At 42.6% G+C, this 25,592-nt stretch overlaps 1 protein-coding gene across 3 annotated transcripts in view; it reads right to left on the minus strand.

The window, feature by feature from the left end:
- Positions 1-484: 484 nt before the first annotated feature.
- TECRL (trans-2,3-enoyl-CoA reductase like) overlaps positions 485-25,592 on the minus strand; it is a 117,766-nt gene continuing 92,658 nt past the window's right edge. For all 3 annotated transcript variants that reach the window (XM_050948311.1, XM_050948310.1, XM_050948309.1), the window contains 8 exons: positions 21,478-21,593; positions 19,190-19,295; positions 16,926-16,998; positions 14,644-14,687; positions 8,781-8,838; positions 4,941-5,026; positions 3,807-3,852; positions 485-652 (listed from right to left, as the gene is read on the minus strand). In XM_050948311.1, the coding sequence (XP_050804268.1) occupies positions 525-652; positions 3,807-3,852; positions 4,941-5,026; positions 8,781-8,838; positions 14,644-14,687; positions 16,926-16,998; positions 19,190-19,295; positions 21,478-21,593 (657 nt within the window). In that variant the 3' untranslated portion in view covers positions 485-524. The remainder of the gene's footprint in view (positions 653-3,806; positions 3,853-4,940; positions 5,027-8,780; positions 8,839-14,643; positions 14,688-16,925; positions 16,999-19,189; positions 19,296-21,477; positions 21,594-25,592) is intronic.

The raw sequence follows: 25,592 nt of genomic DNA on the forward strand, positions 1-25,592 counted from the left end.
CCAGTTGTCAGGAATTGGTTCAGTAAAACAAAACTGCAAAGCTACCCTAATTAATACTCTATAAACCAACACTGTTTGGTGGTACAGCTTAGAGGGATTTACGCAGAACATGCTGCTTTGAATACAGTTAAAGCTGTGGCATTTCCTGCAATGCAAAAGGCTTAGAATCTGATCTGCATTTGCTACTGAACCTTAAAAGGGCCAGCTCCTTCCAGGGAGCAGATCACCATCATCCCATGGGCTTGAAACAGAGCAACACCCATTGACACCAGTTGATGATTTGGCCCAACATTCACAAGGCAGAGTTTCCTGTCTTCCTGATTAGTTCCATTGCACAAAATCTAATTCAATCATATCTTCTAACACAAACCAAGGGTCAAAGCCAGATTCTGTTCACTTAATTCAAAACACCCCCTTCTGATGTTAATTGTCTGAAAATGATACCCAGCAATTCTTGCCTAAGCCTTCTTTGGTTACTAAACAGTTCTCAAACAGTGAATATGGGCTTCTAGTGCTTGAAGAGCTTAGAAGATGAATGGAATCATGGCTGTTTTCCTAAGCGCACCCATATTATATTTCTTCAGGTAGAGCCTGTGTTTCTTTTGGGCCCAGAGGGACATCTGGATGGCCATCAGGAAAGCAAAAATTCCAACTGCAACAAAGAAAATGTGTGTCAACAACATTCATATTTACCATGAATAAAATGGAAGGTGGATCTCTACAGCGCGAGCCACTCTCAGCACCGATGTTTAAATTACATTTCCTGAGCACATCTGTGTATCTTACATACCCCCATCATTGTCTAGAGATGGGTAGGAAATGGTTTTCCCATCCTGGGAAAATTTTTGAGACTTTAACAATATTTCCTGTTTCAAATTAGGATGAAAAGTTGAAAATCTAAAAAAGAATTCATAAAAAAAAAAATTGGATTGGGTCCACTGAAACATTTAGCTTTGATTTTAACCTTTTTTACATATTTTTACATTCACTGTAAAGTAACTTACATTTGAAACAAAAAGTCGTTTCACACCAAAATCAGAAACTGTTTTGCCAATGTTGAAATGGGATATTTTGACAATTTCAAAGCTTTATTTTTTCCCCAAATAAATGATTTCCAAATGGGAAACTCATCAAAACCAACCTTTTCCTGCAAAAAGTTTTGGTTTTTGAGAAGCATCATTTTCTGATGAAAAAATATTTCATCAAGACATTCACGACCGGCGCTATTACCATAGTATCTGCGCACCTCACAGTCTTATAATGTACTTATCCTTGCCATATCTCTGTGAGGTTGGGCAGGGCTATTATCCCCATTGTACAGATGAGGAACTGATGCATTGAGAGGCTAAGTGACTTGCCCAAGGTTACACAGAAAGTCTGTGGCTAGGGAGAGCTTGTGCCCAGGTCACTCAAGTCCTAGACTAATGCCCTAAACACTGGACAATTCTTCTTTACTATTTTGAATAGCCATGCAATTTGCATGAGAACTATTACACGGGGAGGTTGATGTGAGCTGTTGAATTCTCTGGTTTGTTGGTTGTGGATTATATTCAAATATAATTTGGACTATTTATTCTGTTTTTCAGTTATGTCAAGGCCCTAACCCACAAAAAAAGAAAAACAAACAAACAAACAAAAACACTGCTTATTTTTAAGCATGTGAGTAGACACGCGGGGTAAAATCTTGACCCTCCTGAAGTCAATGGGGATTTTGCTATTGACTTCACTGGGGCCAGGATTTCATGTGCTTGAAGCTAAGAATTCTCACCCATCAAGGGGTGTGGCAAGTTACTACCTTTCCTGCCCGAAAGGAGGAAATGTGCCTCTCTGAGGGGTGATCTCTCTGTGGCAGTGTGCCCTGACTCTTGTTTTAAGGCCCTCATCCAAAGCCCATTGAAGTGAAAGAACAGTCACATTGACTTTAGTGGGTGCTAAATCAGGCCCTAAAGGCACAATCTAGTCTGTCAGAAGGTAACATGCCAGGAGAAAAAAGACCACTGGCATTGATAAAGGAACCTACTTCCAGGTGTATAAAGCCTGAGACCTTAAGGTATGCCTAAACTGCAGTCCAAGGGGTAATTGCAACATGAGTAGACGTACCTGCACTAGCTTTACCTATGCCAGCACATCCCAAAATAACAGTGTAGCCTTGGGGGCATGGACATTGGGCTAGTAACGTTTGTGCCTGGGGTTCCCAGCATGCTTGTACAGCTTGCGCTAAAGCCCAACCATCATGGCTACACTGCTGCTTTGAGCTGTGCTAGCACAGGTCTGTGCACCCATGCTTCAGTCACACCACGGACTGCAGTGGAGACATACCCTAAGTGTACATCAAACAAGGCAGAAGGTATTAGAAACATTAGCACCTTGTGGTGGTGGAGGGATACACCTCTACGCCGATAGAATGCTGTCCTCGGGAGCCACAAAATCTTACCGCGTTATAGGTGAAACGGCATTGTATCGAACATGCTTAGATCTGCCGGAGTGCGCAGCCCCCTGCCCCCTCCCCGGAGCACTGCTTTACCGCTCTATATCCCAATTCATGTTATATCAGGTAGCGTTATATCGGGATACAGGTGTACCAGTGTCATGGTACACTTACGTTGCCACAAACTACACCAATCTGTTTAAATCTAAATAGGTAGCCACTTTGAGGAGGCTTTTGCAGGTTCATTAATTTGGCTTCCAGAAAGTGCTTCAACACAATATATTAGGTGTTAAAAAGGCAAGAAAGTGGAAAGTGTCGCAAGGAAGAATACAATTAATGGAAGAAGAATTAGAACAGCACAAGGCATCAGATGTGAACTCCACGGCATCATTTAGCAAAACAAAAAGCATTGCTGAGAGATGTCTGGAGTACCTCAGGGCAAGCAGGGGAAGGGTAAGTATCCTGCCGCTCATTCTATAACTTGCCTCTTATCTCAATAGCACCATGACCCTCACTACACATTCACGTCTTTCCTCCAGTAACTATGTATAAAGCTCTTTGGAAAATATTTTTGTTTACATTGTGATAAATTAAAAAAATAATATTATTCAGTTAGATTGTCATGAAAATTTTCATCCAGTCTTGAAATTACTTTTATTTAATTTTTCAAAGTATCTATTTTAATTGCAAAATTGTACATGTGGCATTTCTTATTTTCTGGTAACAACAACAACAAAAAAATTATATTAATTTCTTGGTCAGCTTAGCCGTATGGGGCTAGATTTCCAGAGGAATTTAGACACCTCAAGACACAGATAGGCCCCTGGTGGCATTTTCAAAAGATTCTATGCAGGCTTTCAATGGGTTAGGTGCCTAACTCACTTAAGCACTTCTTTAAATCCCAAGGGCGCCTATCTGCATTTTTAGGTGCCCTCACTGCCTTTGGAAATCTGGTCCCTGGTGAAATTTCTTTTAAATAAAGTCCAAATAAAATAAAACAACAACAGAAAATGTCATACTTGAAAAATGATTAATGGTAAATGAAAAAAAAATTCTATAGAATTTTTTATAACATCTCAGATTTTTTTATTTGCAAAATATTTTAAAAGAATAATTTTTCACACAAATCACTGATGTCCAAAAAAGGCAGGTTTTCAACCACCACTACAACTGTTTCTTTCGACAATTTTGACCAGCTCCACCAGATACCCAGCTTCCTAAAGATGACACTTTAAAGAGTAATGTGCTAGGGGTACAAAAGAAGATTTGGTGGTGATAGTCCATCAATTATTCTTTGGGGTGATTTTAGGTTTACAAAACTCACTTTTGCCAGTAACACATTTACATCTCATTCGCTTCCAGTTGACGATTGTCTTACCTGGCAGCGTTTGTGTCATCACCGTAAAACTAATCCAAGACCCAATCTACATGAAGAAAGAAGAATTGTTTATGGCAAGGTTTTAACTGTACTCTGTACACAATGGCTCCCACTGCCATCCACTGGAAGCAGAGAAGGTTTGCTGTCTTTACTACACTGAAGATAGGAGGTAGAATATGTTGGGTGGCTGGATAAAAGGTGAGCATCGAATGTGTCATATGGGAGCGAGGGAATCATCTGCACAGAAGGGTGGGGGTGACTTTGAGGGTCAACTGGGAGTATTTGTTCTGGGGAGGAGGATGCAGAAAATGGCTATTAGAATGTCAGAGGAATGGAAAACCTTCCTTATGAGAGGAGACTCAAAGAGCTTGGCCTGTTTAGCCTAACCAAATGAAGGCTGAGGGGAGAGATGACTGTGCCCTATAAATACATCAGAGGGATAAATACCGGGGACGAGTAATTTAAGTTAAGCGCGAATGTGGACACAAGAACAAATGCATATATACAAATGGCCGTCAGAGGAGGGAAGTTCTGGAAACACCCTCCAAGGGAAGCAGTGGGGGCAAAACTCCTAACTGGCTTCAAGACCGAGCTTGATACGTTTATGGAGGGGATGGTATGATGAGACTGCCTACAATGGCATGTGGACCATCGGTGACTGCCAGTGGCAAAAATTCCCAATGGCCAGTGATGGGACAATAGATGGACACTACAGTGAATTCTTTCCCAGGTGTCTGGCTGGTGGGTCTCACCCACTTGTTCAGGGTCTAACTATTTGCCACATTTGGGGTCTGAAAGGAATTTTCCCCAAGTCAGTTAGGCAGAGACCTTGGGGGTGGGGTGGGATTGACTTCCTCTGCAGCATGGGTCACTGACAGATTTAAGCTAGTGTAAATGGTGGATTGTCTGTAACTTGAAGTCTTTATATCAAGCTTTGAAGACTTTAGTAACTCAGCCAGAAGCTAAGGGTCTATTACAGGAGGGGGTGGGCAAGGTTCTGTGGCCTGCGATGTGTCTGAAGTCGAGGGGACTGCACGAAAGAGGAGGGATGTTCACCGTGAACATGCTTGGTGCACCCTGGGCTCTAACCTGACCGGGCTGCCCCTCCCCCATGCAGAGAAGAAAACAGCATACCTCATATGTGTAGTTGGGACAGGAAACCAGTGTGAATAGCCATGTGAAGGGGTTGTAAGTTGGACTTGGAAAAGAGGCTTTATTCCCTTTGGGAAAGAAGAAAACACAAATAAACCCACAATGTAAGTACAGCAGGGATCACCGGGGAAGAGGACCTCATTGCACATATGATGGCCACCATTTGCACTGACACACAGGTGCAGAAAGGAACCTCCAGAGTTAAAAGCACAAGTCCCCATAGCACGAGCTGGGGCTGAAACAGACTCCTGTGCTCTGGGGCTCAGAGGACCAATACAACACGCTGAGCAGTGGGTCTCACATACGCCTTACAAACATGCAGCGAGACACTGCTCTCAGCATGGGACCATTCACTGCCTCAAAGTAGAACCATTAGGCTCATGCTGGTGGCTGAAGTTGCCATCAGGTGTAACCATAGGACTGACAGAACCTGCTGGCACCAGTGCTTGAGTCCTGAAAAAAGAAGTACCAGAACTCACTTCTCCATGGAAGTCCTGCTGACACCAGTCCAGATCAATTTGGTCATGGGCAGCAAACAGGGATGTGGGGGCACTATACTCCTGCCAGGACCCTTCGGCCTGTGGAGCGGTAAAAGGAGAGAAGATGGGGGTCTGGCCATAGGGGAGGCAGGGGCAGGGTGCAACAAAGTAGGAGGTTGCAGCTTTCTTTCCTGGCTGTGATGGAGACAGCAGTGCAGGGCAGCCACCCAGCTGGGGACCTGCCACCCATGCAGGAGGAAACAGGCTAGGGCACCCACATCCCTGGTCATTCTGGTGCTGTGAGCTGGGTATGGAGGTCCCGGTGCTTCCCCCACCCCCCGCCCTGGGTGGGGCAGCAATGGTGGGGAGTGGAGAGGAGCTGCAGACTGAATGCAGGTGTCATAAACATACAGCTAAGGGTAGCATAAAATCCCTCTTCACCCTGTAAAGGGTTAATTCCTCTTTTACCTGTAAAGGGTTAAGAAGTTCAGGTAACCTGAGTGGCACCTGACCAAAAGGACCAATAATGGGAGGAGATACTTTCAAATCTGTGGGGAAAGGTTTTTTGTCTGTGTCTCCCAGAGTCAACAAGGAACCAGGGCAGGGAAAATACATCTCCTTAAGGTATATCTAAGCTAAGCATCTAATATTGCAGAAATGGTAAGTAATAGCAAATAAATGCATTAGGTTATCTTTTGTTTTAGCTTGTGAATTTTCCTGTGCTAAGAAGGAGGTTTATCCCTGTTTTGGTAACTTTAAAGTTTTGCCTTGAGGGGAAATCCTCTGTGTTTCTGAATCTTTTGTTATTCTGTATAGTACTTACCATCCTGATTTTACAGAGGTGATTCCTTTATCTTTAATTAAAATTCTTCTTTTAAGAACCCAATTGATTTTTCATTGTTCTTAAGATCCAAGGGTTTGGGTCTGTGTTAACCTGTACCAATTGGTGAGGATATTATTCTCAAGCCTTCCCCAGAAAAGAGGGTTGTCATAAACAGATAGTTAAGGGCGTCTGGGTTTTTTTTTTTTCGGACACCTGGGTGGTGGTCTGCTGGAGCCTCTTTTACCTGTAAAGGGTTAAGAAGTTTACCTAGCCTAGCTGACACCTGACCAGAGGAACCAATGAGGGAACAAGATGTTTCAAAAGGAAGGAGGGAAGTTTCCTTTGTTTAGTCAGTTTCACTTTGACTGGAGTGGGAAAGCTCCAGAATTCAGCCTCTTATTGAGTAGTGAGTATTAGTGAAGGAAATAAATAGATTTATGTTTATTTCTTTGTAACCTGTCGTGTGCAATTAGAGGAATAGTCAAATTGAGTATTTGGGTATTTTTTTATGTAACTAAGTTTTTGCTCCTCTGTGTTTGGAATCTGTTGTCTGTGAGAGTAGCTGGTATGCTAATCTCTCCCAGAGATTTTTTTCTTTTACCTTTCTTTTCTTTAATTAAAAGCCTTTTTTTAATACCTGATTGATTTTTCCTTGTTTTAAGATCCAAGGGAATTGGATCTGGATCCACCAGGAGTTGGTGGGAGAAAGGAGGGGGGATGGTTAATTTCTCCTTGTTTTAAGATCCAAGGGGTTTGGATCTGTGTTCACCAGGAAATTGGCGAATCTCTCAAGGCTACCCAGGGAAGGGAAGTAGTGCTTGCGAGTGGTGGCAGCCAGACCAGATCTAAGATGTTAATTGAGCTTAGAGCTTCTCATGTAGGTCTATCACATCTGTACCCTAAAGTTCAGAGTGGGGAAGAAACCTTGACAGGGGTGCAGGGCTTGGGGGAATAGGACTCCAAGTGGTCCTTTCCCTGATCCTTTGTCTAAATCACTTGGTGGTGGCAGCATACTGTTCAAGGCAAGGTGGAATTTGTGCCTGGGGAAAGTTTTTAACCTAAGCTGGTAAAAATAAGCTTAGGGGGTCTTTCATGTGGGTCCCCACATCTGTACCCCTGAGTTCAGAGTGGGGAAGGAACCCTGAGAGCAGGGACTTTCCATGCAGAGCAGGGGTGCTGGGAGGCTGTGGTACCTCTCTCTTCACTCTACAGGCTGTGCCCTCTCCTGCAGTGGTACCAGGCTCAGCAAATCCCAGTGCTTCCTTAGGCTCAGTATGTTCCAGCACTTATGTCCCAGGCCCCAGTGCCAGGCCAATTTCCTCCTGTACAGGCTGTCTTGGGCATGGCCGGGAGGGGAGGCAGAAGCTGCTGGCCAAGGGTCCCCCTTTGTTGCACCCCTGTTAGGACTATTGGAAACCATTCTAGAGTTTAAAAGAAGTGCTGCAAAACTGCTTTGGTGTGGCTCAGCACAACTGGTTGGCGCTTTGCACCCAATAGGGCTCCCATGTGGGCACTAATGACATTCAGAGGGGTACAATACTGGTGAGAGCTTCTCAGAGTCAATGGTAACTGGATGCCTATATCACGTAGGCCCTTTTGGAATTCCAGCCTTCTTAAAAAAACAATTTTCATGTCATAGTAACAGAATTTCCCAGGAAAATAGTCAGGACTCAGAAAGAAAGTGCACTGCAGTAATAATAAAATAAAACAACAATAATACAATAAGATAATGTTATATTCCAGAACCTGACATTTTCATTCCATACTGCTAATGTTGTTATTACAAAATGCAACGTGTGAGACTAATGCAAATACCTTTCAGATCTCACATGGGCCATAATGTTGTCGACACTGTAATGGTATTTAGAGATGCGGTTGTGTATGTAAATAAATAAGTTGATTTGCTGCTTCTACTGCACATTGTGGCCCCTTTTAAGCACATGCTTAACTGCTTTACTGCATAGAAATTGAATTAAGAATGTGAATAAGTGTTTTCTTGAAATGGGGCCTATGCTAAGAAAAACAATGATTATTGTACAATACATGTTTCTTTCTAGAAAATGTACTGTAGCTATAATTATTTGCCCTAAATCCAAAATGCTCTGCAAAAATGAGAGGTGTGGAGCACATTTTAACAGCACGTTTGTGCACACACCGATTTTACAGCAGAAAACTATGCAAATTAGTTATTTTAATTTGTTGAAGCTTCATTAAAATTAAATCCTTCATTGTCAGTCGACAGCATGTTTTAATACATTTAAACACTCCAATCAAAAATTGAATTATTGATATTTATAACGAAGACAAATTTGCTGCAAGCTTTAGAACAGCAATATTACAAATCTTACAAATATCACCACATTTAATTAGCAGACGTTATAATAATGCCACGATATCTCGCTCATCTTTCTTTATTTTGTAGACAGACATATAGTTACAGTATATCAGGAAAAGGTCCCTATATAAAGTGCAATTCAGTATGAAGTAGGTCGGGTGGGGGAAAGTAAAGGGGAGACAAACCTGAGTGATTTTGTTGGACTAAAGCGACGTTGATAAAATGATTTCCAGCTTCACACATCTGCAAAAAAATTAAAGCATGGTCACTGTTACACATTTAGGATGTTACCAGATAACTGCATGACTGGTTGATTCCAGCAGTAGGATTAAACTCTGCATTCAAAAGAACAGCAGAGCGTTAAAAAAAAATATTGAGAAACCCATTCAAACGGAAATATGTTACACTCATTGTGAGAACCCGGATGCCCCAGAAAACCATGCACTGGGTGAACTGTAGAGGTGAAATCCTTGCTCCACTGAACACAGCGGCAAAGCTCCCAGTGACTTCAGTGGGCCAGGATTTTACCCTTGGTTCCAGAGAGAAGTGTAGGTGCAGTCCTGCAAGATAGCAGCAGACTCTTTGATCTCACAGGAGAGACAGCCTTGGGATCATCCACAATAGGCTGATTGAAGGGATTTTGCAAGACACATTTCTGGCTCCTCCTGGCTGTGAATTTGTGTGACAAAGTGTGTGGGGGTGTTCTTGTTTTTTTCAGTGGTTTGCATGCAGAAAAGGTGGGACGCAGTTTCTCTGGGTGTTACTGGTTTAACAAGGTGATGGGAGAGGGAGTTTGTTGTTACAGAGGACCAGCGATGGAACTTGGGACCCCAGCCAATGGCCTAGAGAATGGATACCTCAGCGACTGATGACCTGGTGACTGAGAGGTCCAGCTAAGGAGTCACCACTGGTTCCGGCCAGTGGGAGGACAATGGGCTGTGAAGAGAGGACCCCGGTGACCTGACCAGCTGGTTCCAGCCAGAGGGGAGCAAAGAATGGTTGAGAGGAGAGGATGCCCAGGCAACCCTGTTTACCTGGATAGAAGGCAATGGACATAGGCTGGGCTTGGGGGTGGTGATATCGGATGCCCAGGTAGAAAGCACAGGGGCTCTGGACGGGGGAGAGAGAGCAGGCGGAGACCACCTAGATGCAGGGGAGACTTAGATGTGCTGTGCTGAGGGAGGCCAGGCCTGAGGCCCCTGAGAGTTTCCTATGCTGTGTTCAGACACTCAATAAACCCTCATGTTTTACGCTGGCTGAGAGTCGCTCCAGTCCAGAGAACAGGGCTGCATTATTCCCTTTGGGAGTGGAGGCCCTGGGGGTCCAGAGTGAATGGACTCCCTGAAGGGTCCCACAGGGAGAGACAGGCGTGCTAAGGCTCAGAGAGGTGCAGTTCCAGGAGGCAGAGGGGCTTAACCCCCGGGAGAGAGTGGACCCCCGAGAATGGCTGTCACACTGAAGGGGGTTCCCCCCAGGACCGTATGGAGCCAAGAGTGGGCACAACCTCAGTCCATGACATTTTGATCCTGCCTCATAGAAGCTGATGAGAGTTCAGCCATTGTAGTGGGAGCAGAATCAGGACCTAAGTGATTAACTCCCTGTCTCACTGTCAAATATTATGTATGCCCATTCTTCCTCCATGTTTTCAAGCCTTTCTTTGTGTTGATCAAGGATCACAAAAACCATGTGCTGAATGAGTTACACAATGAAAAGAAATGGGCTGGATAATATTTGTCAAATATTACTCAGAAGGAATTGCTCCATGACGGGCAGTATGGTGCAGTGAATGGATCCAGTGGATCAGCCTTCAGAAAACCTGGGTTTTCTAGTCCCCCCTCTGCCAATGACTGGCTGTATCACTTCATCTCTGCTCGCTCTCCCCTATGTTATCTTTTCTATTTAGATTGTAAACTCTTTGGGGGCAGAGACTGTTTGTACAGCACCTAGCACAATGGGGCTCCAATCTCAATTGAGGCTTTGAACTGCTACTGCTATACAAGTATTAGTAAACAAAATGCTGCTGCTATTGAAAACTGGTGCTGTTTTGTTTGTTTGTTCGTTTGTTTGTTTTAAAAGGACATTTAATTCCAGTGAAAAATTCTGAGCAAGAGCAACAACAAAGTTCTATTTTTTTCTTAGCAATTTTTCACAAGAAAATATCAAAACAAAATGGATCACATTTTTCATGTCAATTTAAACTGAAATTGTTTCATATATGTTTTTGAAAACTGAAAAATTCTCAACTTTTGAAATGTTACACATTTACATTATTTCATATTTCTTTTAATACTCTAACTTTTATGATGGGAGAATTATTAAAAAGTTACAGTGGTAAAGGAAAGAAAAGGAAAAGGAGGGGAAAACAAACTAACAAACTAAACATCGTTCATTCTGCGATATTCAGTGGCAACAAAAGAAAAAGGAGGGGAGAAGCAAAAAACCAAAAATCTGACATTTCAAAAACATTTCAATTTTCAAAAACCAAAATGAAATGAAAATTTCAATTTGAAATTAAACAACATGCAAGATTTTGCTTCATTTCACTGTGAAATTTTCCATCAAAAATTAAAAAATGTAAAAAAAAAAAGGCATTTTAATGTGGAAAAAAATCAGTTTTGAAGTAACCCCACTTTTCAGCAGATAAGTTTTTCATTGGGGCATTTTGATCAGATCTATTTAAAAGTTTAATTTTGGCTCTGTAAGAACTTCAGGATTAGACCCAGCTCTTTTTTTCTGCATATTTTACCCATGATGAATAAAAAATGGAAAACCTCTGCACCTCAAAAAATGCCAATAGATAGAAGAGGAAAAAATATTCCAGAATACTATAAAAGTGGCTAAAATTGGTATATTCCAGACAAAAATAATATTGAAAATATATATATAAGCACCCAGCTTTTTTTCTTTTACAAAACAAAATTTTCAAAGTTAAAAGTAATTACATGAAACACTACGCAAATGCAAATATGTTACACACACATGACTGTGCAGCACCACCCATTCATAAATTTTACTTAACACCCACTAATTCTGTAATCTATTATAAGTAAAAGCAAGTAAGGGGCATTTTTGCCAGGATTCTTATTAGGTTACCTTTGATGTTGCAGCTGCAGTCAGCTGTAATTAGCTTTTATCTCCCTCTTTAAAATTTGGCTGGTAATCCTTCAAATGGAGAAGTATTGCTAAATATAAACCAGCCCTTAAGCTAATGTCTTAAAAATTTAAAATCTGGGAATTTGCAAAACTTCTGATTTTCAATGTGTGACCATTTTCTATCTCCTTAATGAGTTGTACATACATTTTTTTTCATCTTAAATTTCAAATGCACCCTATGTGAAAATTTATCTCTTGGCTGGCTTGCTTCTATTTCTCCAAATAGAAACATCTTTCAGAAAGGCCTGCTGAGCTCCTTAAATTACTCCATGTTGTTGTTTACCGTGAATGTAGAATCACATACTTAAAACAAATCAGAGGTATCTGATAAAGACAAGCCATGAAGGAAGAAAAACCTTAGTCATATATTTTAGGACTCTTTTTAAAAATGACCTCAAATAGATTTTTCATACATACTGCAATTTTAGGCTTCAGTGTCTTAGAACCTGCTAAGACTAGAAGCAAGCATTTGTATCTGGGAAGATGGCTCCCTTTTAAATGTTATAAATGTCCTGGATCTCAGACCTGAAACCTGGTCCTGTCGCTGGACTGCCTGCTGTCTGAAATATTTTGCAGAAAAAAAAATGAAAAACCATTTCTTCAGGAAATCAACCATAAAAGATGATAAACAGAATATTCCACTTAAGTTGAGGGAGAAATGGGTCGCTTTTACTAAGCTGTTACTTTGGATAAGTACTATTTTCATTGTTAACATAAGCTGCATTGGTAATCCATTTCCACTGACTTTGAGATACAGACTGCTATAGTCGTGGCGGCAGTAAGGTACTGTATGCATCACTGGATTAACACATGATCCCCTGCAGACACAACACACTAAGTTAAGCACTTACTGCTTTCAGCCTCAGGGTTTCAGTGACTACATGAAGTTCTTTCTTCACATAAGTATACTGTCTGCCTTTGCTAGAAAACTGGTTGGAAATTTTTCAATGCAATTTTTGTTGTTGAAAAATGCTGATTCATTGAAACCAAAGTGTTCCATGAGAAAAGTTCCCACAAAACTTGTGTCAGGAAGGTTTCTCAGGTACAGGATGGAACATGTGGTCAAGCAAAAGGAGAGAGATAGCCTGGTGGTTAAAGCACTTACCTGGACTAAAGAAGACCCAGTTTCAAATCCCTACTTCCCATTAGGAAGAGCAGGAAATTGAACCTAGGACCCCAGTGAGTGCCTTAACTTCCTGCCTGTTCTTGTCTCTGTGTTTGTATATGGACTTTTCTGTGGAAAAAAATGGAAAGGTCTTGGTTTTATCTCCCTAAGGAACAGACAATATTCTGAAATCTCAGATATCTTCATGGGATGGAAAAACTATTTCCTCTCCAGCTCTACTTTGCTAGCCTGGATCTGGTGAGGAAAACGTGGAGTGTAGTTGAGTCTCCAGGATCTGAACATTGCCAAAATTGTGATCTTAATGGCTCCGATTCAAGGAAGCATTTACACATCTGCTTAATGTTAAGTATATGCTGAAGCACTTCCTAGATTAGGGTGGCTTTCCAGGGTCAGTCTAAATCAGTCACTCTCCTCTTTTCCTTTTGCATCTCTGGAATCCTGATTTTCAAAGGGGATAAGCACATTTAGCTGCCTATGATTTTGTTGGTATTTGTGGATGCTCAGCAGTTTTGAATAGGAGGCCAGTATTGTGTGGGACAGAAAATAAGCTTCCATGAGCGTTCTTCTGTTTAACTAGATCCCCAGTGCTCCTGCTGTGATAATCAAACATCGCATTCAACTTCCTCAGAGTTCTACGCTCTCACACTAGTGCATTCATATACCTCCCTGGACCACTCCATCTCACTTAGTAGACACTAATATATGGACCCGCTATGCTAGTATGTATTGGACCAACTGTACATTCTGATATACATGTACAATTCCCATTAACTTAAATGGGAGATGTACAGCTGTATTTGAGGAAAGAATTGAGCTCTGTGTTAACTCCTGGCTCCTAGAAGCTTTTCTCCTGGAGAGACCTCGGCACTTTTATCCCATTCTGCTCCTAAATCACTGTATTTGTGAGTGGATGAGACCCAGAGGAGAAAAATCACCAGCTCAGAAGTATGTAATTCAGAACTTTAGCCCCTCATGGGGCGCAGATCTAATGCTATGCTACAAAACCAGCCCCAGTAGCACAATCTCCTTCCTGTTGTATTACAGAGCACAGGCCTTTCTTTCTGATTTGCCGAAGTAGCTTCACTGAAATATTCCTACTCTGTAAAAATAGCACCTAGGCACATAAATACTGGGAAGATGGCAGCCCCATCAATGGAAAAATAAGGTGAAAACTAGGTGAGGAAACAAATCTTCACCAGTCTTCATCCATAGATTCCCCTATTTCTTAAAAATCTGTTGCCAGGTGATAGCAGGCATGTTATTTAGGAAAGACAACTTTATTGGAAAACCAGTATGGGATATATTTCCATATGATCACAGAATCATGGAATATCAGGGTTGGAAGGGACCTCAGGAGGTCATCTAGTCCAACCCCCTGCTCAAACCAATTCCCAACTAAATCATCCCAGTCAGTGCTTCGTCACTTAAAAACCTCTATCACAGCATTTGAGAAATTATGGTAAGTGATAGCAATTGCCTAAATCTTCAACTTTGGATGTAATTCTGCATTTTCATCATGATGTAACACTTAAGGATCTCAGACCAGGGAACACGGCACCAACATAGCAGGCAATATACACACAAATAGCATAAGGACTGTTCCTGCCCCAGAAAGCTCAATAGATCCATTAACATTAATAAGACGAGTGACATCCCGAAGGTCTGCAAGACCAGGCGTTAATCTTCATTCACACAAGGTTATTCCTGTTGACAAATAACAATTCTGTTTTATTCCATAAGCATCCTTAATACTTTATTTGAGTACCTACCAGAAAAGCGAGGGCAGCAAAAATAACTTGCCTGTTGCCAAATGCTAGAAAACAGAAGGAAATAATAAGTTACACTTTAGTCTATGTGCACAGTTCACTGTAGGTGAAGTTCGCCCTGGTGCAGAGTGCTAGAAATGCTTATGTCCCTCAGGGATTTTGCACAAGGGTGAATTTCACCCACACTGTCTAAGCATTATGCAAATAACAAATGTGTTTGGGTCAATGCCAGTCTCTTTGTCACTAATTAGTAGTGATACATAGAGCGCCTTTCACCCACAGATCTCAGCACTCTTTTCAGAGGAGGCAAGCAGCATTCTCCCCATTTTACAGATGGAGGAGTGAGGCACAGAGACGTGCCTATGGTCACCCAAAGTCTAATGGCAGTAGTGGGACTAGAAGCCAGATCTTCTGTTTCCAACAGAGGTGCTTTAATCATTTAGTCCACACTGCCTCCACTATTAATGAATCTGAGATGTATCCTGCCCTTCTTTTCTGTAGCACTAAGGCATCATATATCAAGCACCAGCAACTCAGCCAGCTCACCTGAATAAATACATTTAGTCTCTACAATGTTCAGCTACCCAAACCTACATTTCCCTATTCCTGTGGTATCCATGCATCGTGACAGTGTTACATCAGGAACGTCTCAGAGGATTGCAGTCTTCCTCCAGAACTTCAAATGTGTTTTTAGGAGCATAGATCATGCTCATGGTCATTGATTCTGCAGCTTCTTCCCCTGTCCTGCCTCTCTTCCTTCCCAAACTCATCTCGTCTCAACTTGGGCTGACATGCAGCACCTCAGTTGGACAAGGGTGACATGCCATGACAGCACTTGCCAGGACGGCCAGCACAGCTGCCACTGCTGAGCACGTGGCTGCTAATCAGATATTCTTCAAGGTTCCCGTTTCACCCTAGCTCAAATTGTTATTCCTGCCTGCTATTCCCCAATCACCTATGTGTCACCAAAGAAACTGTCTCTGGGTCTGAGACTCAGGGATCTACCCACGGATATTTCCCAAAAGGAAGGGCCTGACATTCATATCATTCTTCGCTGAGCCATCTGAGTATGGTACCATCCAGCTCACTGAGGTTTATTCCAGAAGCAACATTTTCAAGAGCATTAGTTTCAGGAATAAGAGCACCCAATGTGGAGATACCTCCACTGAGAAATGTAGAAGGAATAGACAAAATGGCTGCCCTTGGCATTAAAGCCTCACCCTATTCTAAGGTGGGAAAAAAGCGCATTTCAAATAAATACTTGCGTTCAGTGCCTGCTGATTCAATGATCCAGAATCTAAGAGTTCATTTTCACACGGAAGTTCAATCCACTGCTGCCATTTCCACACAAACGTAAACGGTCATTTGAGCAAATGCCGTTTTTCAGAATGAAACGTGATCATTTTTTAAAATTGAAAATATGCCATTTTTGAACCTTTTTTTTTGTTTTAAATATCCCACTGTGACACTAATATGAGCAATTGAAATTGGCAGGGCAGATCCTGTATTCTCCCCGAACCCACAGACAGGGCCCTGACAACACACACACAACAAAAATAAAATAGAAAGGAGTAGTACAAAGATGGAATGCCAGCAAAAAGAAATAGCTGAAGAAAAGTGCGACAACCAAGCCCGTGGACAGAAGAAAACTCTGATGATTATCACTGAACACAAAAAAGAACAAAGAGAATTTCAATGACTGGACAAAAAAGACATCCAGAAACAATAGCGGTGCGACAATGGAACACAAGAAAAAGAAAAGTACAAAATGATGAATGACGATTGTTCATGAAAAAGAAAAGGAGGAATGAAGATTCCCCCCCTCCCAATGTTGCTGCAAATATTTAACAAAGCCCTCTTGGGTTCACAAACCTTTTAGTTTTCATAAAAAGGCAGATTCTATATCAAGCAAGAATGTTCTCATTTGAAAATACTCATCCACCTCTTGTCCCCTTGTATATGTTTTAATGTAAACATATTGCAGAGGTGATGATAATATTTATCACGCTATTTCTTTCAACTGATTAACATTCCATGTTCACAAAACTCGGCGACGATTAAACTGGGTTAAACAGTAACATATGTTCACAGCCATAGTACCAGACTGATGCTTCCATTAATCTTTCTACTGAGAAACAATGCAAGCCTTTGTTTTGGGCAGGCAAATGGTCTGATCCCGCTTCCACTGAAGTGGAGCCCCAAACATCCACTGATTTCAGTGAGCACAAGGTTGGGCCCAGAATGATTTAAAAAAACCAAAACAATGTCATTTTCATGGTACATACATGGTGGAGTGTATCGAGGGTGATTGACATAGTAAGCAATCCAAGAAGTAAATCCCCAGTAAAAGGCACAGCCCTGGAATAGAAAAGAAAAAAAAAGATACATTTTAGGAAGAAAAACTACAGGTAAATTCAAATCTATAACTTCATATACATTTTCTAGCAGCAGTGCTCTGAGTCCAGATGACTACAGTGCTTTTTTTTTTTTAATGATTCATTAATAAAAAGTAATAATATTCTTCCTTCTTCAAAATTATTGTCACTATTAAGTCCAAATTGGAAATTAGAGGCACATTTCTAACAGTGAGTTAAATGACTCTTGGCCTGCTCCTAGAGCAGCACAACTTTTGTTCTTTCCCTTACCAAGAGATCGCGGTAAATTAATGACCTAGCCCCATAAAAGGAGTGTCATTTTATCAGAGTGCAATATAGCCAGACTCCACTATGCTACAGGCATATTCTTTCTGACTCGTACAGATCTCAAATCTATTTGTAAGAGATGATCGTAGATAGGTTCAATTTGTCAATCTGTAATTTGTTTTCAAATCCTAGGTTCCAAACTGCGATAGCAATGGTCATGTAGAGGTAAAACTTCAAATGCAACAAAAAGCAAGTCACAAAGAAGTACATATGCAAATAAGTTCCCTTTTGGGGACTACACTGGGTGGAATGTTATTCCTGGATAAAGTATTACCGGTTGTGACAAAACTTAGTTCGTGCTATTTGTCCAACATCAGGGACTCCTGTAGAGTCACTTATTCAGCAAATGTATGTTTTCTTCGGGTAAAATGCATTAGCACGTGAAATCTCCCAAACACATTTTTGTGTAACTGAGTTAACATTTATTAATTATTATTTATTTGTCTTGCCATAGTAGCATGACCATTACTGGCCATGGACTAGGATCCCCTTGTCCTAGGCACCATACAAACACAAAAGAAAAAGACAGTCCCAGCCTCAAAGACCTTTAATCTATAGCTAAAGTTTTCTTGACGCTATCTTAGATGTATATCACTTCTTTCAACAAGAAGGACCCCAAAGCACTTTACTGGGTAATTAGTTCCATTCTGGACGTTCCCAGCAACCTGAAGTCAATGGGACTTGGTGTGGGAACAAGGAGCAACCCACATGGAATTTGTTGTAGGACTGGGTCTTATGGATCTGATCTGGCCCTGATGGGGGCAGGTGCAGTTCCACTGAAACTAACTCAGTTGCACTGTACCTGATCCTATGTATTCAGCATCACTTCATCCACCCATGAGACACAGCCATTTCTGCAGCAGGAGCATGTCACTTGTGTGATGGTGACTGAAGAAAACCCCATTGAAGTGAAATGATGGGGGTGAAAGAGAGGATACTATACAATAACCCAGTTGTAATCTTTCATAGATGACCAGGTGAATAGTTCACTTCTTACCCAAACTACTATAGGATCCAAGTCTCATAAGTGCCTAAATGACTTTGGGAAAGTCACATGATGTTCTCCCTGCCTTGGTCCCCATCTCTAAAACAAGGATAATAATCCTTCAGTTGCATTGTCTCTTTAGAGTGTAACCTCCTCAAGGCAGGGACTGTCTCTGACTACACGTTTGCACAGAAAATAGCACAGTAGAGGCTGATTTCAGCTGTGAACTCCAGTTATTAACATAAACAGATAATGATGGCAAATCAATACCATTCAGTTCAAGAAATGCTGTGCCCTCTGAAGGTGGGATCCTCAGGTGGCGTAAATAAAAAATCAACACAGCTCTGATGAAGTCCCCTTATCAGAGAAGGTGGGATAGCTCAGTGGTTTGTGCATTGGCTTGCTAAACCCAGGGTTGTGAGTTCACACTTTGAGGGGGCCACCTGGGGTAAAAATCAATATTTAGTCCTGCTAGTGAAGGCAGGGGGCTAGACTCAATGAGCTTTCCAGGTCTAAAAAAAATTTTGGGGGGGAAAGATCAGTGGTTTGAGCATTGGCCTGTTAAACCCAGAGTTGTGAGTTCAATCCTTGAGGGGGGCCATTTAGGGCAAAAATCTGTGTGGGGATTGGTTCTGCTTTGAGCAGGAGGTTGGACTAGTGGACCTCCTGAGGTCCCTTCCTACCCTGATATTCTATGATTTACACCAGCTACAAATCTGGCCCTGAGACTTTAAATACTGTAACAGAAACATAATTACTGGACCTGGAAAACAAATGAATTTTCTTTTCCTGTCATCGTTCTGGGCCCCGGTAGCATGAGGTACTTCTCTATATTGGATACAATGATAAACATGATTGTCACCTTTATCATGTTTTTCAGAGGCGTGTGCCCTCCAGAAATCTTGTGAACAAATAACGTCTCTAGAAGATATCTGGCATAGTGTAAACAATGACAGAAGCAGGCCAAACTGGAAAAACAATGAAAAAAGGGGAATGAAGGTACATGAAAGATGGGAGGTGAGGTCAGTTTCATCTTTTTTAAAGACAACAACAACAAAAACCACACACTCACTTTCTGATACATCACACTCTATTTTCACATAAAGAATAAGGACTAATAGTCTAGAACTGAAGAGTCATGCTTGAAATCTCTGGGCATAGACTTTGCCTTAGCTAAAGCAACTGAATCCCGAGATGAATGGAATCGTTCTCACAGACTTATATAACACTGTATCCATTTTACCGCGGAAGCAACAGATTTTACCCACCTTGAATTAAAAAGGACACAGCATGCTCAGAATATAATGTACTGCTATGATAGTCGATTAAAACAGTACAGCTATGTATACAAGCAGGCGCCTGCGATGTTTCAAACAGACGGCTCACACATTTTAGGGATATCTTAATGCTCTCGTAGGATGTGTCTGACATTTGAAAACATTCTGAATGGCTCGCTTGTCCTTTAATAAGTACAGTAACTATGCAGAGGTAGTTTGTATTTCATTTCCTTGTGGAGTCAAAACGAGATTTTGTTGCAAAGTGAATCCATTGCGATGGCTTTTTTGTTCCAAGTTACAATGGAACGAGATAATTGTTATAGAATGTATTACACTGATTCCCTTTTGAGGAGGATTATGAAACAACAACCAGCACTTCTGATTTGCTTCAGAGAACGAGCCACAGCTCATAAAGATTGGGTTTAAAAAACAAATGTCAAGAGTGATTTATGATGGCATTTTATCTTGGTTGTATTTACCGTTTTGGCTGTGCCTGTCTTACTGAAAGCCAATTATGAGACATAAATGAAAAGTGATTTTCAGTGTGTGAAGTTTCAGATACTTTGGCCACCGTACAAAATGCCCAATAAAAGTCAAAGATTAAACAATTTTGAAGAAATTAAATCAGCGAGGTTTGAGCTTAGGAAAATCAGGTAATTAATGACTGTGCAGAAGGCTGAATCACACTTTCCTTAAAAAATATTTGGCTTACATGAGGGACCACAACAAAACAGCTTTAAAGGGATCAGCAGAAAGACTCTGCATCCCAGCCCCCAAATAAATAATGCAGATATTTTGGACTCTCTTCCATTAAAACCCTCCATCTCCTGTTAAATGTGAAACCCAGAGGAGAAAGGTGGTCTTGTGGCACTGTGTTACTCAGGAATTATTCTGGCTTCTATGCACAGTTCTCCCAACTCAATCTCTCTGTGTCTTATTTCCCTATGTCCCTCCCACTCTAGTACTTCCTTTCTCCCAACCTTTCTCTGGCTTGTCTATTTAGGTTCCCCTGATCCTACAGCCGATAGCACACAAAAAGACTACTGTGCCCAGAGGCTGCTCTGTTGATGGCAAAGGAATATTTTTATTAGTAGTTCAGAAACTGTTCTTAAGCTCCTTCAGGACTCTTGGACGGATCCCATCTGGTCCAGGTTGAAGTTTTAGAGTGAGATTTTCAAAAGCACCGACAGGAATTAGGAGCACGGGCCTCATTCAATCAGAGCCTTGCACTTAAATGTCTTAGATCCTTTTGAAAAACTCTCCATTTATTCACCACTTTATTTCTGAATGTTCACTTCTGACACCCCAATCTCTGACAATGCTTCTTCTTTACTACCTGAAAAGAGCAGATATGGGTAACCTCTTTGCTGAAGACTGATACCATTAATCTTATAATACCCTCCTTTATGCTGTGGTCCTGATCCAGAGTTCATCTGGATACTGGGAGGTATTCTGGTCTAATGGATAGGGGGCACTGGACTGAGGTCCTGGAGTCTACTCCTCATTCTGCCACTGATATACTGTGTGACCTTGGGTGACTCACTTTCCACCTGCTTTCCCATCACATTTTTTTGTCTGACTTGTCTAGATATAAACTATTCGGGGCAGGAACTGTCTCCCACTACGCGCACACACAATGCCTAATGCAACAGGGCTCCATTTTGGGGTGGTACTACTGTGATACAAATCATAATTAACAACAACAACCTGAAACTCTCATTGACTTCAGAGAGGAGAGGTTTGGATGTGGAAGGAATGTAGGGTCAAGCCCTCTCTGGGCTCTCCCATTACAGAAACAACAGTGTCTCATTATTCATTCATCTGGAACATTGAATGGCTTACCATCCTGTAAGACTTTGGTTCATGCACTTACTGAACTACTGGGTGGCGGAAGCTCTCCGTACTCTCCTCTTCAACATAAATACTTGAGAGACGAATGTAAAAGAGCAAGTAGATTAGTAGAGGCCCACTGTATTCAGTCAGAAAAACCTAGAAATGAAAAAGACTTCTCAGGGTGGGGAATTGAACATCAAAATAATAAGAATAAGAAGAATTCATAGTTCTTAGGCAGACCTAAGTATTTGATCTGCCATGGCAAAGGGGCCAGTGGTACATCCACACCTTGAATACTGCCTGTCACCCCATCATGAAAAAGATATATTGCAATTGGAAAAGGTACAGAAAAGTGCAACAAAATTTATTAGGGATATGGAACCGCTTCTGAATGAGGAGAGATTAATAAGACTGGGACTTTTCAGCTTGGAAAAGAGATGCCTAAGGGGGGATATGATAGAGGTCTATTAAATCACGACTGGTGTGCAGAAAGTAAATAAGGAAGTGTTACTCTTTCTCATAATACAAAAACTAGGGGTCACCAAATAAAATTAATAGGCATCAAGTTTAAAACAAACAAAAGGAAGTGTTTCTTCATACAAATCACAGTTAACCTGTGGAACTCCTTGCCAGAGGATGTTGTGAAGGCCAAGACTATAAAAGTGTTCAAAAAAGAACTAGATAAATTGATGGAGGATTGGTCCATCAATGGCTATTAGTCAGGATGGGCAGGAATGATGTCCCTAGTCTCTGTTGCTGGAAGCTGGGAATATACATCCCTCAAGTCCTGGGATTAGTTCTGACCATTTTTTTCAACTGGAAAAAAAATGAAAAAAGTTTCAAAATTGTCCAAAGGTTTCATTTCCAGTTCAAAAATAACTTTTCATTTCAAAACTTGAGCTAATTATCATACAAGCAAGTGGGGAAAAAACCCCTCAAAAATGGTTGAAATTGAAACAAAGTGATTTGACTGACCCAACCTGAAATCTGATTTTGAATTTTTGCTTCATAAAAATGTGCATGACTTTGACTTTTCATTCTAATTTGGGACAGTAAAAGTTTTTGAAATCTTGACAATTGTTGCAGGATGGGAAAACTCTTTCCCACCCAGCAGCAGTTATTACAACATACTTCAACTAGCCATTTATAGCTCATTGCCATATGAAGTCTGGGGCCCATCCTGCAGTCCTTATTCAGTGAAAGCCTCCAACTGAAATCACTGATGAGGGATAGCACTCCCAAGCCTTGGAGAGAAATGTGCACAGACAGTCAATAGAGGTCTATAAGGACCAGCACTCCTCCTTCTGTCAGAGTATGCTGTGTCTACACTAGTGGGCTCTGCTGACATAGCACCACAATTTTAAGAGGAAAGGACATTCAGAAAAGTAGATCCCTTTGGATACATGGTCATAGCCCTTCTTCAGCTTCTGGAGGCAGTAAGATGAAGTGAGCCCCATCCTCCTGAGCCCCACTCAGACTGTGACTTCTGCCACAGGCAGAAAAGCGGGGACTGCTTGCCCACGACTCTATCCCCAATGTGAGCAAGTGAACAGTGGAGTCCTGGCTCTGTCTCCTCTCTGCCCACTCATCAGCCACAGTAGTTGCCTGGGTGCACAGAGTGGAAGCAAGCTACTCCGCAAATCTGGATGCAGTCGTCTAGCTGCTGTAGCACTTCAGCGTAGACAGTCACCATAGCGACGGGAAGGGTTCTCCCATCACTAACCCACCTCCCTGAGAGGCGGGAACTAGGTTGGCAGAAGAATTGTACTGTCTATCCTGGGGGGATCAGTCAGCAGAGCTGGGTCTCTCAAGGGTGTGAATTTTCCACACACCTTAAAGATGTAGCTATGCCCGGGTAAGTGTTCCATGTAGACCAGCCCTCAGGCTATGGATATACTACAGCGCCTATGCCAGCATAGCTATATAAGCAGAGCCCCCAGTGTAGACACGGCATACTTAGAGAAGGAGAAGATCTGCTGCGTAGGAACCTCCACCTCCCCAACCGACATTAGCTATGCCAACAGAAATCACTTTCTGTCGGCATAGCTGCGTCTACACTTGGGATTTTGTCAGCATGGCTATGTTGCTGGGTTGGTTTGTTTTTCTCACACCTCTGCCTGACACATCTATGTTGGTATATGTTTTAAGTGTAGACCAGGCCTTACTCCTGCCCCACAGCAAGGGGAAAGCCAGGAAGTCACTGGGACTCCAAGAGCTTGTCTATATTGGAAACACTGTAGCTGTGCCACTGTAGCGCTTCAGAGATAATACCACTTATACCAACAGGAGGGTTTTTCCCATTGGCACAGGTACTTCACGTCCCCGAGAGGCGGTAGCTAGGCTGCCGGGAGAAATCTCCCATTGACCTAGCACCGTCTACACTGGGGGTTAGGCCAGTTTAACTGCAGCATTCAGTTAAGCAACAAAGTTATACCAGCCTAATTTCCTAGCATAGACCAAGGCTCAGTCACACTCCATTCTCTAGTCTCTCCATTGGGCGATGCAGCTATGCATCACCCTTTTCTCAGGGCAGTCCAGCTCATGGAAAACAGCCTTCCTTTGATACTGACACAAAGCTTTAGAGAATCCCTGCTGGGGGAAATATGATGAGACCAGAACAACATGGAGCATGGATGTGATCGTCTAGTCTCTCTGGAATGAAATCCAGGATTAAAACTATGTAGTACTAGATATTTACAAGAGACTGTAATGAGCGAATTGTAACTCAAGTGTATAACACTGCAGAAAGGAGTATAAGGGATATAGATTCATAACTAATGGACTATTTAGCTCAGTGTTTCTCAAACTGGGGTTGCCGCTTGTGTAGGGAAAGCCACTGGCGGGCCGGGCAGGTTTGTTTACCTGCCCCATCCGCAGGTCCGGTCGATCGCGGCTCCCACTGGCTGTGGTTCATCGCTGCAGGCTAATGGGGGGCTGCTGGAAGCGGCATGGGCCAAGGGACTTACTGGCTGCCGCTTCCAGCAGAGGGAGCTGTGATCAGCCGGACCTGCGGATGGGGCAGGTAAACAAACCGGCCCGGCCCTGCCCGCCAGGGGCTTTCCCTACACAAGCAGCAACCCTAGTTTGAGAAACACTGATTTACCTTAAAGGTGGCTGTTTGCAGGGTGTTAGAACTCTAAATGTTAAATGCTTGTGGTTTAAACCAATTTAAATTTGAATAGCTTTCTCCAAATAGTGCTTGGCAATCCATCAATGGACCCCCTCTCCCATGCGTTGTTTCTTAAATCTATCTCTAGCAGCGCTTATAAATGACTTTCCTTGAGAGCTAGTCTTTAAACTGAGATAGCTTTTATTTTGGGACATTAAAACTCTTCCTTTTTCCTCTGTTAGCTGCTATGGGACAAATTCTCTGATGGTGTCAATCCACTAACGTTCCAACTGAGCATCCTATTCAATGCAGTGGCTTTGAAAATCTCTGCTGATAAAGGTAAGGCTCAATTTTCAGAAGGTTTTGCTCCATTGAATTAGGCCAGTGTACAATTCCCCTCTCTCCAAATAAGTGTTTCCCTAACTCCGGCTGTCAGTAGACAGGGAGGAAGAAGCAAAAACACGGAGTCTGTGTAAAGGAGGGCACAGCTGGGGGAACTTCACGGCTGTGCAGAGAGGCCAGTGTGAGCGCTGTTCACCTCTTTCATGCCACTTCATCCCCAAGTGAACTGAGGCTGTCAGAGTTTGTGGAGTGAATGTGTCTGGAGGGTGAGGGGTCAAGGTGTCCTCAAGAAAACAGGCTCATCATGGACTTCCCAGTGCAGCATGCCCAGGCAGGTCCACCCGGGGTGGGAGGGGCAAGTGGGACAATTTGCCCCAGGCCCTGGGCTCCGCAGGGGCCCCCACGAGAATGGCTGAGGATCCGTCCCCGTCCCTGGCCTGACAAAGTCTCCGCCCTTCTCCTGGAGCCTCTGTGCACCCAGCAGCATCCCTGGACAGTGCTGCAGCATGGCTCCAGCGGGGCCTGAGCTCCGCCCCGCTCAGAACCGCATGGTCAGGGGGCAGGGCTGTGAGCTCCAGCGGGGCCTGAGCTCAGTTCCCTCCGCTCAGCCTGGAGCTCGCAGCCCCGCCCCCTTGCCATGTGGCTCTGAGCGGGGCAGAGTTCAGGCCCCACCGGAGCCACGTTGCCTCTGTCGAGGAAAGCTC

Source organism: Gopherus flavomarginatus, chromosome 3 (genome assembly GCF_025201925.1).
Source record: "Gopherus flavomarginatus isolate rGopFla2 chromosome 3, rGopFla2.mat.asm, whole genome shotgun sequence".
Classification (NCBI taxonomy): domain Eukaryota; kingdom Metazoa; phylum Chordata; order Testudines; family Testudinidae; genus Gopherus; species Gopherus flavomarginatus.